The following is an 18,474-nucleotide window of genomic DNA, read 5'->3' as shown; positions in this document are numbered from 1 at the left end:
ATGGATCCCGGGGCACCTGGGTGGCTCAGTCGTTAAGCATCTTCCTTCGGCTCAGGGCGTGATCCCAGCGTTCTGGGATCGAGCCCCACATCAGGCTCCTCTGCTGGGAGCCTGCTTCTTCCTCTCCCACTCCCCCTGCTTGTCTCTCTCTCACTGGCTGTCTCTCTCACTGGCTGTCTCTGTGTCAAAGAAATAAATAAAATCTTCTTTAAAAACATAAAGTGATGGATCCCTTTGGGACCTAGTGACATCTAAATTTTACTGACCTTATCAACCCATGAACACAGTGTGTGTCTCCATTTGTTCAGGCCTTCTTATACTTCCTTCCTCAGCTTTTTGTACTTTAGGGCATACGGATCCTGTGTATGTTTCACTAGGTTTGAGGGGGGACGCTATTGTGAATGCTATGTGTGAGTGACTTCTGCTTTTTGTTTTGTTAGGTAATTGTTCATAGCTAGCATGTAGAAACTTGCTTGACCTTCTGTGTTGAGCTTGTATGCTGCAACAACGTTGAATACACTTGTTAGTTCTAGAAGGTTTTTTTTTTTTAATTTCATGGGATTGTCTATGTACATAATCCTATCTTCTGTGAATTGGAACAGCTTTATTTCCTCCTTCCTGATCTTTGTTTTTTCTGTCCTTTCTGGAATGGCTAGGACTTCCAGCAAATATTGAATAACAGAGGGGAGAGTAAATATCCTAGCCTCATTTCTGGTCTTAGGGAGAAAGGATGTAGTGTTTCTCCATTAAATAGGATGGGAGGTGTAGGGATTTTTGTAAGATGCTTCATATCCAGGTTAAGAAAACTCCCTTCTGTTCCTGGTTTGTGGAATGGTTTTATCATGAATGGCGGTTGAATTTTGTCAAATGCTTTCTCTGCATGAATTGATACGATCATGTGGTTCTTTTTTTGATACACTAATAGAATTGATTTATTAATTGATTTTTAAATGTTTTTAAAGATTTTATTTATTTATTTGACAGAGAGAGAGGCAGCGAGAGAGGGAACACAAGCAGGGGGAGTGGGAGAGGGAGAAGCAGGCTTCCCGCGGAGCAGGGAGCCCAATGCAGGGCTCGATCCCAGAACGCTGGGATCATGACCTGAGTCGAAGGCAGGCGGTTAACGACTGAGCCACCCAGGTGCCCCTATTAATTGATGTTTAAAAGATTTATTTACTTATTTTTAGAGAGAGAGAGAGAGCGAGAGTGAGCATGAGTGGGGGGGGGGGGGGAACAGAGGGAGAGGGACAAGCAGTCTCCCTGCTGAGCATGGAGCCCAAGGCCAGGCTTGATCCCAGGACCCTAAGAATATGACCTGAGCCGAAACCAAGAGTGGGACGCTTAACCAACTGAGCCACCCAGGTGCCCCTATTAATTGATTTTTGAATACTGCACTGCCTTTGCATTTCCAGGATAAACCCCACTGGGTCATGTTGTATTATTCTTTTCTTTTTTAAGATTTTATTTATTTATTTGTGAGAGAATGAGAGAGAGAGCATGAGAGGGGCTAGGGTCAGAGGGAGAAGCAGACTCCCTGCTGAGCAGGGAGCCTGATGCGGGACTCTGTCCTGGGACTCCAGGATTGTGACCTGAGCCAAAGGCGGTCACTTAACCAACTGAGCCACCCAGGCTCCCTGTATTATTATTTTTATGTATTATTGAATTTGATTTGCTAGTACTGTCTTTGCCTGATTTCGGTTATCAGGGTAATGCTGATCTGATCGAATGATTCAAGAAATATTCCATCTCTTCTATTTCCTTGAAGGGATTGTATAGAATTGCTGTTATTTCTTCTTAAATGTGTGGTAGGATTTTCCAGAGAAACCGTTAGGGCCTGGAGATTTCTTTCTTTTTCTTTTCCTTTTTTTTTTTTTTTTTTTTAAGATTTTATTTATTTATTTGTCAGAGAGAGAGAGAGGGAGACGGAGAGACCACAAGCAGGGAGAGCGGCAGGCAGAGGGAGAACCAGGCTCCCCGCTGAGCAAGGAGCCCGACTCGGGACTCGATCCCAGCATCCTGGGATCATGACCTGAGCAGAAGGCAGACGCTTAACCCACTGAGGGACCTAGGCGTCCCAGGGCCTGGAGATTTCTTTCCTGAAAATTTTTAAAAAATAAAATTTTTTAAATAATATGTGTGTTTTTCAGATTACCTGGGTGGTTTTTGTTTTTGTTTTTGGTTGAGTTTTAATAGTTTGTGTCTTTCAAGCAATTGTTTGTTTCATCTAAGTTGCCAAATGTAGGTACATAGAGTTATTTGTTAGAATCCTTCCAATTTCTGTGGCGTCTGTTACCAGTTTCTTTGCTCATAGCATTAAGTTGTATCTTTCCTTATCTTTCTTTCTGTGTCAGTCTGGATAGAAATTTATGAATTTTATGGTTTCACTCATTTATGGAACATAAGAGGTAGGAAGATCGGTAGGAGAAGAAAGGGAAGAAGGAAGCGGGGGTAAACAGAAGGGGGAATGAAGCATGAGAGACTATGGACTCTGGCAAACAAACTGAGGGCTTTAGAGGGCAAGGGGGTGGGGGATTGGGATAGGCCGGTGATGGGTAGTAAGGAGGGCACGGATTGCATGGTGCGCTGGGTGTTATACGCAACTAATGAATCATGCAACTTTACATCAGAAACCAGGGATGTACTGTATGGTGACTCACATAACATAATACAAAATTATTATTAAAGAAAAGAAATTTATGCATTTTATTGACCTTTTCAAAGAACCAGCTTTTGGTTTCATGGACTGTTCTTTTCCTGGTACCTGCTCTAATGTCTGTTTCCCTTATTTACTTGCTTTGAGTTTATTTTTATTTTCTTTTTCTAGTTCTAAAGGGCGAGGCTTTCATTATTGATTTGGATCCTTGATTCTTTCTAGTACAAACATTTGATGCTGTACATTTACTACCAGGCGCTGCTGTAGCTGCATCCTGCAGATTTGGATATGTTGTATTTTCATTTCCATTCAGTTCATCTGATAAAGGGTTAGTATCCAGAATATTTTCTAATTGCCCTTGAGACTTGCCCTCTGCACCGTGGATTGTCTAGAAGCGTATGGTGTAATTTCCTTGTGTTTGGAGATGTTCCTCTTCACTTTTTCTTTCATATTGGTAGTTTTTCTCTTTTGCTCAGACAACGTTCTCTGTATGATTTCAACTGTTTTATAACTTGCAGTATTTGTTTTATGACCCAGGATGCAGGGTACCTTGGTGAAACTCGCATATGCCCTTGAAAAGAATGCATATCCTGCTGCTGCTATGGGAAGGGTTCTGTACTTGTCACTTACATCCAGCTAGTTCACGGTGTTGTTCCGTTCATCCACATATTGCTAATTTTCTTCTGTTCCTTCTGATTACTGAGAGAGTGTTGAACTCTACAACTATCCTTTGTAGATTTGTTCATTTATCCTTCCGTTCTGTCTGATTTGGTTATGTATCTTGAAGCTTTGTTGTTGGGTGTTGTGCAGAGAAGAGTTAACATAGCAGGCCTGAGACCACTATCCTTGCAGAGATCAGCACGTTGGCCCTTACCTTGCATCCGAGAACTTGAATTTCAGAAGGCTTCCCACCGTTCCCTACCCGAGCGGGATGCTTTACTCTTCTTAAACTGTCCAAACAGTATGTTTCGTGCCAAACACCCGCTTTCCTTCTGGAACTCTAAAATCTTGGTACGTGCTAGGCAGAGAGTGCCTATGTGACCAGCCCCCAAACAAACCTCAGACACGGTGTTAGTCATGAGCTTCCCTGGTAGACAACGTTTCGTGTGAGTTGTCATGATTTGTTCTGGGAGGCACAAAGAGCATGACTCTACTGGGAAAGGAGTCTTGGAAGCTTGCACTGGTTTCCTCCAGATGTTACCCAGGGGACCTTTTTCCCTGGGTAATTTTGCTTTGTATCCTTTTGCTGTAATAAATCTTAGCCCTGAGGATGACTGTATGCTGAGTCCTTTGGGCCCTCCTGGGGAGTCACCAAAGCAAGGGTGGTCTTGGGACGTCGGAAACAGCGGTGGTAGCCGTGGGACTCACTAGCAAGAACACCCTGACTCACTAAAATATGGTGAAAGATTTCGTTGAGTAGGAAGGGTGATGCGGTAGAGATGATGAACCTTTTGTGCCCCAGTGACTGTGGATATACCCATGGGATGAAACACCAGCTGAACTGTTTTGAGAGGGAAATGTTACTTACAGAATGTAAAAAGAAAAGATCCACCTCCAGGAGCGTTAGCTCACCGCGTGCCTTGGCTGCTTTAGCCATGCTGGGTGATAGGAGGGGAGCAAGTGTAGCCACCTTACGACTTGGGGCTTTATTTACTCAGGGCCAGGGAAAAGGATACAGACCTTCCCAAAGGTGAGCTTTGGGTCAGCCAAAAATGTTGAAAGTTTAACTTGCTGTCTCCTCCCAAGTGGGAGGAAACAAATCTAATCCATTCCCTGAGCCGGAAAAAGCTTTCCATAAACTAGAGGCAAAGACGGGGGGGGGGGGTGTTTCTTCACCTGGCTTACTGCTGCTGTGGCTTCCCCTCCCAGCATTCCAACCAAGAAGCCCCCTGGCCCCTGTGTGGTCACCTGGTAAGTATCAGTTTACTGCTAGCAGTTTCGATAAACTTTCAGTGAGAGGGGAAAAGGGAGGATTTCAAAATGGCTTCGAACGTTGTGGCTGTTGGCGTCTGGATGTATCGAGAAAATTGATTCAGGATGTGAGGCAGGGCCGCTATTCAATGCAGCTGCGCCCAGCAAGGGAACGACCTATTCTAGCCTGGTCGCCGCATGAATGAGAGAGACAAAGGGGACAGGAGATGATGTAAACCCATTTTGAAAATGTTGAAAATTCAGGATTTCATCCTGACAGTTCTTAATGATCACGAGTCTTTGTCGTTACGCAGTAGGATTTTCTATGAAAATGCTTTTGTCCCTTTTGATAACAGCCCCTCCATACAAAGGGTTTGGAGGAGAGTGGAGGATAAAGAAAGAAACGTAAAGGTTCCATTTCAGAATTATACACACTGATTTTGTAACAGTGGAGAAAACACAAACCTGGCACCTGGGGAGAGGCAGAGGGGGGAAGCAAAGACATTAATGACCTCTGTTTGTCCAGACTGTTCCTGGAAATGGGCTATTTTTTTTTTTTAAAGAAATACTCACAGAGCAATCTTGCCAAGTGGCTGTGAGTGCTTTGGTGCAAACTGGCTGCTGAGCCTCCAGCCACACCTGCCAGAGTGCTGACTGTGGGACAGCAGGCATGGCCCCGGCTCTCGGGCTTTGCACACACAGCACTTCCACATGACCTCCTGCCTCGGAAAGAGGGCGAACTGGTGTTGGGGACAGACCATACTTTCGGAACTGACTGCCTCCAGGCAACCCTCTGAAACCAAGGGCTCAGACGGATATTCCGAGTGGACGGGGAGTCCTGGAGGGGAAGGTCTCATGGTGGGAGGCCACGTGGAAGCCCTGGTGAGCTGTATCGCCTGATTTGTGTATGTCCAGCTCTGGGCTCCCTAACAATTGTAAACTCTGTTTCAGGAGTGTCACGTGTGCCCTCTGCGATTACACTTGCTGTGTGTGTGCTCTCACTAGCCTGACACTGCCTCAGCCTGGAAGACTTTCAGGTCAGCTTCTGCTTCCCGACCAGAGAGTGTGCTGTGCCTGAATTTGTGCCTCAGGCCAGCTAAAAACAAGGTTCATACACACACTTAAGCAGTAAGTTATCTCTTTTTCTACGTTAGACTTTTATGGGTAGTGAGAATTGTTTTAACTGGTCAAGTCTGGGACCCCTGAGGGATGTAATGGAGATGAGTTCCACAGGCTGCTGTTACCCTGCTTCATGGGTCCTAAGACGGAGACCCGTGGCACTTGTGTCCCACCCTCCGCAGCCTGACATGCTTCAGCCTGGACATGGTTCTGTCAGATGGTTCGTCATTATGACATGGGGTCCAGCCATTCCCAGTTTCCTTCGTTCCACAAGTGTGGACTGACCTTCTGTCAAGTGTCAGGTCCTCTGCCCTGAGGACACCAAGATGAACTGGGTGTGTTTCCAACCTTCCAAGAAGGAGGTAAGAGTCTGGTGAGGGAGACAGACATGGAAACAAAGTGGTGTGGTTAAGTTAAGCTGGTTTTGTTCAGCCACTCCTGGCAGATGACAGGATGAACCTCTCCCAGTGAATTCTTTCCGTCCTTTCCCAGCATATCCTGCAGAAGATCCATCTGGCGCGTACACTTGGGTTGCCCTCATCCCGTTTCCTCCGTGCACAGCCGCAGCTATCAAGTGATACTGGCATGTGGTCGCAGACTCAAAGCCAGGAAGGGAATGGCTTTCGCTGATGTGTTTTCCAAAACGGTCAAGGGTAATTGGTACCTTTCCAGGTAAAACAACATGCCAGTTTCCCTCAATTTACAGGAGCGTTACATTTATGGAAAATCCAGTGTATTGAAGTCTCTGCAAAAAAGGTTTGCATCCCTACAACTTTCCCTTCCTAAATGCCAGTACCTCCGTTTCATCATTTCAACAATCAAAATTGCCCTCTAAGCTTTTCAAAATGCGCCCGTATTTTGGTTTAAATATTATGTATTATGTGGTTTTAAACCACAAGAAGATGATCTTATGCAGGAAGCCCCCAAAGCCTCGTATTCGCAACCAAAGGATAGGAGTGTTGTCATTGCCTGCATTTGGTCAGAGGAAATAGCGTGGCAGCATGGAGTAGGGCACACTACCACCCAGAAAGGATTCCGGGCACCTTCATCTTCTGTCTGCTTACTGTGATGGGAAAATGTTTCAGGGACAGCTGGGGTGTGAGGTAAAGCTTTGTTCCAGGGGTCACCACTGCCACGGGTTGTCAGCGCCCAGGATGGTTTTGCAGTAGTCATGGTTCTTAGCTCCTGGACCTGGGGTTCTCCTCATGGATGAGAAGCCTTTCCAGGTGCGGACCGTAGAGTGAGGGGCTGGGCTAGGGCTTGAGGCTACTGTCCTGTTTGGGACAGCAGATGAGATCACAGACAGACGACAGCTGAAAGGAGAAGAGGGAGACGGTCTTCTAAAGTCAGGGGCAGGTTTCTGGCAGGTGAAGGGAAAACATTATCCCCAAGTTCTGGTTGCTCCAGGCTGACGTGGAATGGACTGTGGGTGCAAGAATGAACCGAAGGCTGAGAGGAGGTGGGGATAATAGATCACATAACCTCACATCATATGGGTCACATGGTCCCCGAGAAAACCCATGCCATCGTGGGATCTAAATGTCATCTCCTGTCACCACCACCCCCCCCCCCACACCAGCCATGAAGAAAATGGTTTTGAGATAGACAGACAGAAGCCTTCAGGGAGAAAGGCCAATGTGGTCATGGTGTCTTCTCGGAAAATTCTCTGCCCTGCCCCTGGTTTGACTCTCACACTATGTTTATTATGTCCTGTCTTCCTGCATGCTTTCAAGCTGGACTTCTCCTGTGCCTGTCTGTCCAGAAAGTCAGTACATTGGAGACAGGCTTGCTCCCAAAGGGGGTTAATAAAGTTCTTGAGTGTTTCCTGGGCAGAGATAAAAATGACAGATTCTAGGGCACAGTTGTGGCCACACTAAATGAGATTCACTGGGTGTGGATCGCAGCATGTGCGTTTTTTAAAAGTTCCTAGGTTCTGACTCATGTGGACAACTTGTCTGGGAACTACTGGAGCAGGGGAATGGTCGTGTTTTTCCTGCCGCCAGGCTTCTCTCTCCATTGTGAGGGTGCGGAAGCGACCACAGTGTGGTGCCTTCTCTGATGCACAAACCCAACACCTTCAGCTAGGAGACTGACGCGCTGTCTGCTGTACTAAGGAGGCTCTGAGAATTCTCCTGAATCCAGTCCTGTCGAGCTCCCGTCTACGTGATTGCTGTTGAAGTCACGTTTCTGTTTACTGCGCACTGCCATGCTATAAAACGAGTTTGTGGTATATGTTAGCCGTTATTCTAAATTTTTTGCAGTGACCATTGGATCTTGAACCATTGATTGAACAGATACAGAGCAGGGTGAGTTTTCCACAGCATCTTCAGACCTGTGCGTCCACCACTTACAGCTGGGTGACGCTGAGCAAGTTCCTTAACACCTGTGAGTCTCGTTTCCTGTGGCAACATGGAAACACTAGTTAGTGGTAAAGGTAGCTACTTCTTGGGGCAGTTTAGAGCACTGACTACATTAAGGCAAGGAAAGCTGTCAGGACAGTGCCTGGCATGTGGTGAGCTGTCAGGCAGTTCTAGCTGCTGTTCCTGTTGTCGTTCCCACATTTCCCTGAAGCACGTTCCAGACAGATGGTGTCAGGACTACCTTTGGCTCACTGGAGGGACTTGGCACTATCACGTCAGCTCTTCAGGAACTCCAGAATCGAGTCGGGGCTGGGGGAGGGTGTTACAGGGGAGGGCGTATTTTTCTTAGCATAACGAGTATTCAGCTCTCCCTTTGGGTTGTTATGAAGTCTGAATGGCAACTTCTGTAGGAAATTGGAACAAATGGCCTGTTCATACGTCGTGTACAATGGTTGGAAAAGCAAGTGATCACTGGATAAGGATAGAACACTAGTCTGTGAATTTGCATAATCATGTCAAAGAGTGAAATTTAAAGGCCAGAGAACCTCATCATGTGGCTTCTTTTCTTGCTGTTAGTTCTATTGAATCCACTTCTCCTGCATCAGATGGTCACATGTGAATCTGGGAAAGATATGAAACTGTTACTAGTCAAATTGTCATTGGTAAGACTTTCTCATGGAGTTTTCACATGGCCAGTTTTATTGCGTGGATTTTTCTCTTCCACAAATGTTCATTATTGATTTAACAAAAGGCCGATGTATTAAAATTTTCTGAGCTCCATCATGAGGAGAGGGTAAACAGTGTTTTGGGGGAGTCTGAGGAAAGGGGCAGTGGCAAGGGAAGGGGAGAGGGCGAGGTGAAGGTGTACAAGGGGCAGGAAGAGAGAAGTCGTGGCAGCGGAGGGGCAGGAGGGAGGGATGAGGGGCAGAAGCAGAAAGCAGAAGTAAAGAGACATAGGAATAGAAGGTCACACGTCAGGAGGCTTACTATAGGCCTGGCATTGTTTTTAGCTCTTTCCCTACAGATAGAACTTTAAAAGTCATTGAGTAGGAACTGCAACACTGGGAGGTATTTTTAAGGTGAACGTCCCTTTTTACAGACCGGGAAACTGAGACATGTAGAGGTTAAGAGGGGAGGTAACTTACCCAAAGCCACCTAGCCAGCAAGGGCAGAGTTGGGGTTGTACCCAGGTCAGAGAGAAACATAAAGAGATGTGGGGTTTGGCCCTAAACTGCAACGCACCTCAGTGTCCAATGTCCTCTGGCTCAAAAGGCAGGTGAACGTGTGCAGCAGCTTCATCTGATTACACTGGATCTGGGTATGGATTGAACATGATGTCTCCTCAGTGCATGAAACAGTATGGGGTGACAGGTCACTCTAGGCACATCACTAAGTGGGTATCTGCTTCCTATCAAGGTCTATACTTGTGGACGTCAGCGTCAGTATCCTCATCATTATCGTGATGGACAGTAGTTTATGGTATAATGTTCGGAAACAAAACAACAGATAAAAGAGTGTAGATGACCTCCCCACTCCAGTCTTATAATTTAAAAAATGCATAGAATGAAGTCTGGAAGGGAGTACACCACCTAAGTCATTTTCCCTAAGGGTGAAACTCTAGATAATTTGCAAATAACGTTTTAGTCACTGTTTTATTTGCTGTTATATCTTCATTGTTATAGCACAGCCAGTGTTCCTGTTACAAGTTTTAAGTCGTTTCTGTGAAGACTCCGGCTTTGATATCCTCGCCAGGTGACAAACCAGTCAGGGCGTTTAAAGCAGAGAGGAGCTAGGTGGTACATAGAGGGGAGCAGTGGGGGAAGTAGAGCGCTTCGGATGGAAGGTGAGCTAAGTCTGCCAGTGCTATGAAATCGCCCCAGATGCTGCAGGCCAAAACCAAACCAAACCAGACAACAACTTGCATGTCCCTAGAGGAGACCGTTGTGCCACTGAGAGGAGTATCTGCGTTAAGATTTCGTAGGCTTTTGCTCTCTTTTGGCCCCTGTGGTGCAGCGGGGCAGCGTGTGGTTCTTAGGAGGCAGCACTGCTTTGCGCCGTGCTGTGGATGAGAGTGGCAGCCTACCTGAAGCGTTCTCCTGTTGTGGGCCAGCTGGAGTGCTTTTCTTGACGTCTGGAAGCTTACAGATTCAGGAGAGAAAAGAGAAAGGAAATACACAGTACAGTAGTTAGCTCCAGCTCTCCTCCAATAGATCCCTGCCTCGCAAGTGAGCCGCAGGCACAGGTGTTGTAGTCATTGGTTGGTAATTAGCAGGGTTGGGTTGGGAGACTCAGAGAAGAAACACGGAAGTGAATCCAAGGTGAGAAAACACATCAAGAGGGGACAGACATCGAAAATCCCATTTTCTGGCCTTGGCTTCTCTGCTAAGAAACTAGTGTGCTCCATTATTGTGGGGAGAGGGCACCGTGGCCCGAGGTCTGGGAGGGAATCAGTGCACTTGGTGCTGAGCATTCTGAGGACCCACCATCAGCAGTAACAAAGGGACACTGAATGTGTGAAGGCACAAGGGTCTCAGCCTTTACCATAGACTCAGAAAGCATCTTAGCCCTGATGAGAGTAATGCTGTTTCACCTTACCGAAGCTCAGAGCCGCCGTCTCGCAAAACTGCTGGTACTCCTCCACCTCCTAATCCAGCTAAGAGGGTCTGCCCCGGGACTGCTCACTGATCGGCAAGAGTACGATGGTAACCGTGTGTGTGTGTGTGTGTGTGTGTGTGTGTGTGTGTGTGTGTGTGTGAGAGAGAGAGAGAGAGAGAGAGAGAGAGATACACAAGGGGCGAGACTCTGTTCATTTCAGTGTGATTCACCAAGTTCCCAACTACTGTCTAGGCACTGTGTTGGGTGCCTGGGGGATACAATAAAAAAAGAAGACACTTCCCTGCTTTTGTGGAATTTATGCCAAATAATAAGAGAATAGTTCATCTAACCATCATACACAGAAACATAAAAATTACACCTGTGATTAGTGATACCAAAGAGGTGCATTTTATTGAGGTGTGATTGATAGGTAGAGCTGTGTGTATTTCATGTGTACAACTTGAAGAGAGTGTATGCAGATGTAGGTCATCACTGCCATCAAAGACAGTAGATGTAGGCATCACCTCCGAGAGTTTCCTACCACCCCTTTTGTTCTTCTTGGTGTGGCTGTTATATTATTATCGTTGGTGGTAAGAACACTTAACATAAGATCATCTTTTAGCGATTTTAAGTATACAACACGGTATCAACAGCTAAAGGCACTGTGCTGTAGAATAGATCTCCAGAACGTATTTATCTTGTGTAATTATAACTTTCCACCTTTAACCATCGCTTCATCATTTACCCCTGCCCCAAGCCCTCGCAGGGGCCCCATTGTTCTGTGCTCTGCTTCGAAGAGTCTATTTTAGATTGCATATATAAGTGAGATCATGCAGTCTTTCTCTTTCTCTGTCTGGTTTAATTTATTTAGCCATCATGCCCGCCAGGTCCACACGACATGCTCGGGTTTTTTTTTTATAATAATATTTTTTTATTATATCTTAGTCACCATAAAGTACATCCCTGGTTTTTGATGTAAAGTTCGATGATTCGTTAGTTGCGTATAACACCCAGTGCACCATGCAATACGTGCCCTCCTTACTACCCATCACCAGCCTATCCCATTCCCCCACCCCCCTCCCCTCTGAAGCCCTCAGGTTGTCTCTCAGAGTCCATAGTCTCTCATGCTTCATTCCCCCTTCGGATTACCCCCACTTTCTTTATCCCCTTCTCCTACCGATCTTCCTAGTTCCTATGTTCCATAGATGAGAGAAATCATACGATAATTGTCTTTCTCTGCTTGATTTATTTCACTAAGCATTATCTCCTCCAGTGCCGCCCATGTAGCAGCAAATGTTGAGAAATTGTTCTTTTTGATAGCTGAGTAATATTCCATTGTATATATGGACCACATCTTCTTAATCCAGTCATCTGTTGAAGGGCATCTCGGCTCCTTCCACGATTTAGCTATTGTGGACATTGCTGCTATGAACATTGGGGTGCATATGGCCTTTCCCTTCACTACATCTGTATCTTTGGGGTAAATACCCAGTAGTGCAATGGCTGGATCGTAGGGTAGCTCAATTTTTAACTTTTTAGGGACCTCCACACTGTTTTGCAGAGTGGCTGTACCAACTTGCGTTCCCACCGACAATGTAGGAGGGATGCCCTTTCTCCCCATCCTCTCCAGCAATTGTTCTTTCTTGCCTTGTCAATTTTTGCCATTATAACTGGCGTGAGGTGGTATCTTAGTGTGGTTTTGATTTGAATTTCCCTGATGGCTAATGATTTGTAACATTTTTTCATATGTCTGTTAGCCATTTCTATGTCTTCATTGGAAAAGTGTCTTCATATCTTCTGCCCATTTTATGATTTGTTTCTTTGTTTCTTGTGTATTGAGTTTGAGAAGTTCTTTGTAGATCTCGGATACCAGTCTTTTGTCTTTAGTGTCATTTGCAAATATATTCTCCCATTCCGTGGGCTGCCTCTTAGTTTTTTTGACTGTTTCCTTGGCTGTGCAGAAGCTTTTGATCTTGATGAAGTCCCACAACTTCATTTTATCTTTTGTTTCTCTTGCCTTTGGAGATGTGTCATGAAAAAGGTTGCTGTGGCCGATGTCGTAGAGGTTGCTGCCTGTGCTCTCCTCTAGAATTTTGATGGATTCCTGCCTCATATCGAGGTCTTTCATCCATTTGGAGTTTATCTTTGTGTATGGTGTGAGAGAGTGGTCAAGTTTCATTCTTTTGCATGTAGCTGTCCAATTTTCCCAGCACCATTTATTGAAGTGACTGTCTTTTTTCCACCGGATGTTTTTTCCTGCTTTATCAAAGATTAGTTGCCCAAGGAGCCGAGGGTCCATTTCTGGGTTCTCTGTTCTGTTCCATTGGTCTATGAGTCTGTTTTTGTGCCAGTACCATGCTGTCTTTGTGATCACAGCTTTGTAGTACAACTTGAAATCCGGGATTGTGATGCCCCCAGCTTTGTTTTTCCTTTTCAACACTTCCTTGGTGATTCGTGGCCTTTTCTGGTTCCACACAAGTTTAAGGGCTGTTTGTTCCAGTTCTTTGAAAAATGTCATTGGTATTTTGATCGGGATAACATTGGAAGTATAGATTGCTCTGGGTAGCATGGACATTTTAACTATGTTTATCTTCCGATCCATGAGCATGGAATACTTTTCCATCTTTTTGTGTCTTCTTCAATGTGTTTCAAGAGTGATTTGTAGTTTCTAGAATATAGATCCTTTACGTCTCTGGTTAAGTTAATTCCAAGATAACGTATGATTTTTGGTGCTATTGTAAATGGGATGGATTCCCTAATTTCTCTTTCCTCAGTCTGATTGTTCGTGTATAGAAATGCAACTGATTTCTGAGCATTGATTTTGTATCCCGCCACATTACTGAATTGCTCTACAACTTCTAGTAGTTTGGGGGTGGATTCTTTTGGGTTTTCCATATAGAGTATCATGTCATCTGCGAAGAGAGACAGTTTGACTTCTTCTTTGCCGATTTGGATACCTTTTCTCCCTTTTTCTTGTCTGATTGCTGTTGCAAGGACTTCTAGTACTATGTTGAATAATAGTGGCGAGAGTGGGCATCCTTGTAGTGTTCCTGATCTTAAGGGAAAGGCTTCCAGCTTTTCCCCATTGAGAATGATATTTGCTGTAGGCTTTTCATAGATGGCTTTTATGAGATTGAGGAACGTACCCTCTATCCCTACATTCAGAAGGGTTTTAATCAGGAAAGGATGCTGTATTTTGTCAAATGCTTTTTCTGCATCTATTGTGAGAATCATATGATTTTTGGCTTTTTTCTTGTTGATATAATCTATGACCCTGGTAGATTTGTGAATGTCGAACCACCCTTGCATCCCAGGGATGAATCCCACTTGGTCATGATGGATACTCCTTTTAATGTACTGTTGGATCCTATTAGCTAGGATCTTGTTGAGAATTTTGGCGTCCATATTCATCAGGGACATCAGTCTGTAATTCTCCTTTTTGGTGGCGTCTTTGCCTGGTTTGGGGATCAAGGTAATATTGGCCTCATAGAATGAGTTTGGTAGCTTTCCTTCTGTTTCTATTTTTTGAAATAGCTTTAGGAGAATAGGTATTACTTCTTCTTTGAATGTTTGGTAGAATTCCCTGGGGAATCCATCAGACCCTGGCATTTTGTTTTTTGGAAGGTTTTTAATCACTGTTTCAATCTCCTCATAATTAATTGGTCTGTTTGAAAAATCAATTTCTTCCTGTTTCAGTCTTGGTAGTTTTTAGGTTTCCAGGAAGGCCTCCATCTCTTCCAGAATGCCTAATTTATTGGCATAACGCTGTTGATAAAAGTTTCTAATACTCCTTCTTTTTTTTTTTTTTTAAAAGATTTTATTTATTTATTTGACAGAGATAGAGACAGCCAGCGAGAGAGGGAACACAAGCAGGGGGAGTGGGAGAGGAAGAAGCAGGCTCCCAGCGGAGGAGCCTGATGTGGGGCTCGATCCCATAACGCCGGGATCACGCCCTGAGCCGAAGGCAGGCGCTTAACCGCTGTGCCACCCAGGCGCCCCTCTAATACTCCTTCTTATTTCCTTGGTGTTGGTTGTGACCTCTCCCTTTTCATTCATAATTTTATTACTTTGGGTCCTTTCTCTATTCTTTTGGATAAGTCTTGCCAGTGGTTTGTCTATTTTATTAATTCTTTCAAAGAACCAACTTCTAGTTCTATTGATCTGCTCTACTGTGCTCCTGGTTTCTAATTCATTGATCTCTGCTCTAATCGTTATCAACTGCTTTCTCGTGCAAGGATTAGGCCTGTTCTTCTGTTGCTGTTCCAGCTTCCTGAGGTGAGAATATAAAAACTGCATTTTAGATTTTTCTATTCTTTTGAGTGAGGCTTGGATGGGTATGTATTTTCCCCGTAGGACTGCCTTTGCAGTGTCCCATAGGTTTTGGACCGTTGTGTTTTCATTCTCGTTGGTCTCCATAAATTGTTTAAATTGATTTTTGATTTCCTGGTTTATCGAATCATTCTTGAGCAGGATGGTTCTTAGTCTCCAAGTGTTTGAGTTTCTTCCAAATTTCTCCTTGTGGTTGAGTTCCATTTTCAAAGCATTGTGGTCTGAGAATATGCAGGGAATAATTTCAGTCTTTTGGTATCAGTTGAGACCTGTTTTGTGTCCCAGAACATGGTCTATTCTTGAGAATGTTCCATGGGCATTAGAATAGAATGAGTATTGTGTTGTCCTGGGGTGTAGTGTTCTTTATATATCTCTGAGGTCCAACTCGTCTAGAATGGCATTCAAGACTCTTGTTTCTTTGTTGATTTTCTGCATAGGTGATCTATCTATTGCTGGTAGTGGAGTGTTGAGGTCCCCTACTATTAACGTATTATTATCTCTATGTCTCTTTATTCTGGTTAAGAGTTGGCTTGTGTATCTTGCTGCTCCCCTGTTGGGGGCATAGATATTTATAATTGTCATATCCTCTTGTTGGATACATCCTTTAAGAATAATATAGTGCCCTTCTGTATCTCTAACTATACTCTTTAGTTTAAAATCCTATCTGTCTGGGGCGCCTGGGTGGCACAGCGGTTAAGCGTCTGCCTTCGGCTCAGGGCGTGATCCCGGCGTTATGGGATCGAGCCCCACGTCAGGCTCCTCCACTATGAGCCTGCTTCTTCCTCTCCCACTCCCCTTGCTTGTGTTCCCTCTCTCGCTGGCTGTCTCTATCTCTGTCGAATAAATAAATAAAATCTTTAAAAAAAATAAAAATAAAAATAAAATCCTATCTGTCTGATATGAGAATTGCTACCCCAGCTTTCTTTTGAGGTCCATTGGCATGAAAAATGGTATTCCATCCCTTTACTTTCAGTCTGGATGTATCTTTAGGTTCAAAATGAGTCTTGTAGACAGCAAATGGATGGGTCATGTCTTTTTATCCAGTCTGCAACCCTGTGGCGTTTTATGGGAGCATTTAGGCCATTTACATTGACAGTGATTATTGAGAGATATTATTTTAATGATGCCATGTTGCCTGTAAAGTCTTTGTTTCTATAGATTGTGACTTTCTGTTCTGTATCACTCTTGGGGCCTTTTTACTTTTGTAGAATCCCCCTTAATATCTCCTGTAGGGCTGGTTTCATGATTATGAAATTGGTCAGTGACCGGCGATTCTGGAAGGTCTTTATCTCTCCATCAATTCTGAATGACAGCCTTGCTGGCTAAGGGATCCTTGGCTGCATGTTTTTCTCTGAAAGAGCTTTAAAAATGCCCCCCCCCCCAGCCCTTTCTCTCATTCTGGGTCTGTGTAGACAGGTCTGACGTAATTCTGATACCTTTGCCTTGGTACGCGAGAAATGTCTTTGCCCTGGCCGCTTTCAGTACTGTATCCTTGGATCTAATATTTGCGAAATGCGCTATGACGTGACGTGGTGTAGGTTTGTCATGGTTGAGCTTCGGAGGGGTCCTCTCTGCCTCTTGGACATGAATGCTTGTATCCTTTGCTAAATTACGGAAGTTTTCAGCTACAATTTGTTCAAATATCTCTTCTAGACTTCTGTTTTTCTCCACCCCCTCGGGGATGCCAATGATTCTGACATTGGAATGTTTCTTGAGTCAGTAATCTCCCGTAACCTACATTCTTGAGATTGGATTTTTTTTGAGCCAAGTTTCTGTTTTAGCTTTCTCTTCTAACCCATCCTCCAATTCGCCAGTTGGTCTTCTGCCTCATTCACCCTGGCCATCAGAGCATCTAGTTTTGACTGCATTTCATTCACAGTATTTTTACTTTCTGCCAGATTCACTCTCATTTCCGCCCCTAGAGATTCTAAATTCTCGTTAATATTTTTTCAAGTCTACACATCATCTTGACCATTGTTACTCTGAACTCCATTTCTGATAATTTGGTTATATCCATATCCATTACTTCTGTGGCAGAGGCCACAGACTCATTGTTTTTTCTTTGCTGGGGGGCATGTCTTCTCGTCATTCTGATGAAGAGAGGTTGTGGGGTTGCCCAGAGCCCAAATTATTGACCAGGACCCAGGCAGTGTGTACTTGTTTTATAGGGACCTTAGGGATGTGGGCTTCTTGAATTTTCAGCCTGCCTTCTGGGGGAGGGGCCTGCTGCGCCGATACTCAGGCAACCCTGTTTGGGTAGAGTCTCCGTGTCCCCTGCGAGGGGGGATGGGGACGGGCACACTGTGAGCCGGTATTTCCAGGCTTTTGTTCTCTGGCAGCTTTCCCTGGCGTTTTGCTGTGCCTCTTCTGAGAGTCAGAGCAGCAGTAGCCGAATCCCAGCCTCTGTCTCAGAGCAGAGGGATCGCAGACCGCTCTCCACTGGGGTCTTCTGGCCACTTTAACTCCGTTACTGTTGGTGCTGCTCAACCCTGCAGCGTCCCGGGATGTGCGCCCCACAGCCAGCGTCCCAGCCCTCGCTTCCAGGGCCGGCAAGTCTCTGTCCTTTGTGTTTCTAACACCGCCAGCCGCCCCCACGTGCTCCGAAGCTCCATTTCAGTGTGGTTCGCGTGCACTCCGGAGCTCCGGTTTTCAGACTGGTCGCGTGCGTTCCCCGGCTCACGTCTTAGTCTGCTCTCTCACAGTCCACGAGTCCGCCCGCTCCCCACTGCAGGTGGCTACTGCTTCCCAGCGCCCGAACACGGCGGCTCCCTCCCCCTTCCGTTTATCTTCCGATATCTGTGCGCGGCTTCACTGCTTCCCACTTCCTATCTTAATACTCAGCGCTGGAGATGTTCGTTTGTAGAGGTCCAGATGTATCTTCCTGCGTCTCAGGCTGATTCAGTGGTGTTCAGGATGGTCTGGTACCTATCCAGCTCGACTCAGGGGACCAGCTGAAAAAGGGGTCCCCTGCTCCTCCGCCATCTTAACGCAGAAGCGGACGACATGCTGTTATCCACAGAAAACCCTGAGGACTCTTACAAAAACCAAACCAAACCAAAACAACGGTTAGAACTAAGGAACAGATTCAGTAATGTTGCTTTCATCTTAAAAAGAATTTACTGCATGTGAGGTTCTTGGTCGTTGAGCATTTTGAATGATTATCCCACTTCCTTCTGGCCTCCATTGTTTCTGCTGAGAAATCTGCTGTTAATCTGATTGGCTTTCCCCCCTCTAAGAGAGGGGGGTCATTCTCTCTTCTTGTTTTCAAGAGATTCTCCTTGCCTTTGGCTTTCAGCATTTTTACTAAGCTATGTCTGAATCTCTTCTTGTTTATCCTGCTTGGAGTTCCTTTAGTTTCTTTCAGGCAGTATAGCTTTGAATATTTTTTCTGTTCCTTTCTGTCTGTATTCTGGCACTCTCATGTGCCTCTGTGAGTGTTGTTAAGAGTGTCCCATATTTCTCTGCAGCTCAGTTTATGTTCCTCATTTGTTTTCCTCTCGTTCTTCA

General features: G+C 45.1%; 1 protein-coding gene across 38 annotated transcripts in view; it reads left to right on the top strand.

Moving 5' to 3' along the window:
* LOC113247525 (protein FAM156A/FAM156B) overlaps positions 1-18,474 on the top strand; it is a 49,708-nt gene that overhangs the window by 3,709 nt on the left and 27,525 nt on the right. For 12 of the 38 annotated variants that reach the window (XM_057311723.1, XM_057311739.1, XM_057311786.1 and 9 more), the window contains exon 1: positions 1,855-18,474. This exon is cut by the window's right edge. The exons of 6 other annotated variants lie outside the window; for them this stretch is intronic. Coding sequence is in view for 4 of the 32 variants with exons in the window: in XM_057311774.1 (XP_057167757.1) it covers positions 6,300-6,355 (56 nt within the window). In the remaining 28 variants the exon portion in view is untranslated. Of the gene's footprint in view, positions 1-1,854 lie in introns of those variants that run through there. 20 more of the 38 variants (XM_057311818.1, XM_057311812.1, XM_057311759.1 and 17 more) reach the window with 18 other exon arrangements.

This window comes from Ursus arctos, chromosome X (assembly GCF_023065955.2).
Source record: "Ursus arctos isolate Adak ecotype North America chromosome X, UrsArc2.0, whole genome shotgun sequence".
Lineage (NCBI taxonomy): Eukaryota > Metazoa > Chordata > Mammalia > Carnivora > Ursidae > Ursus > Ursus arctos.
This window is presented reverse-complemented; position numbering and strand designations above follow the sequence as displayed.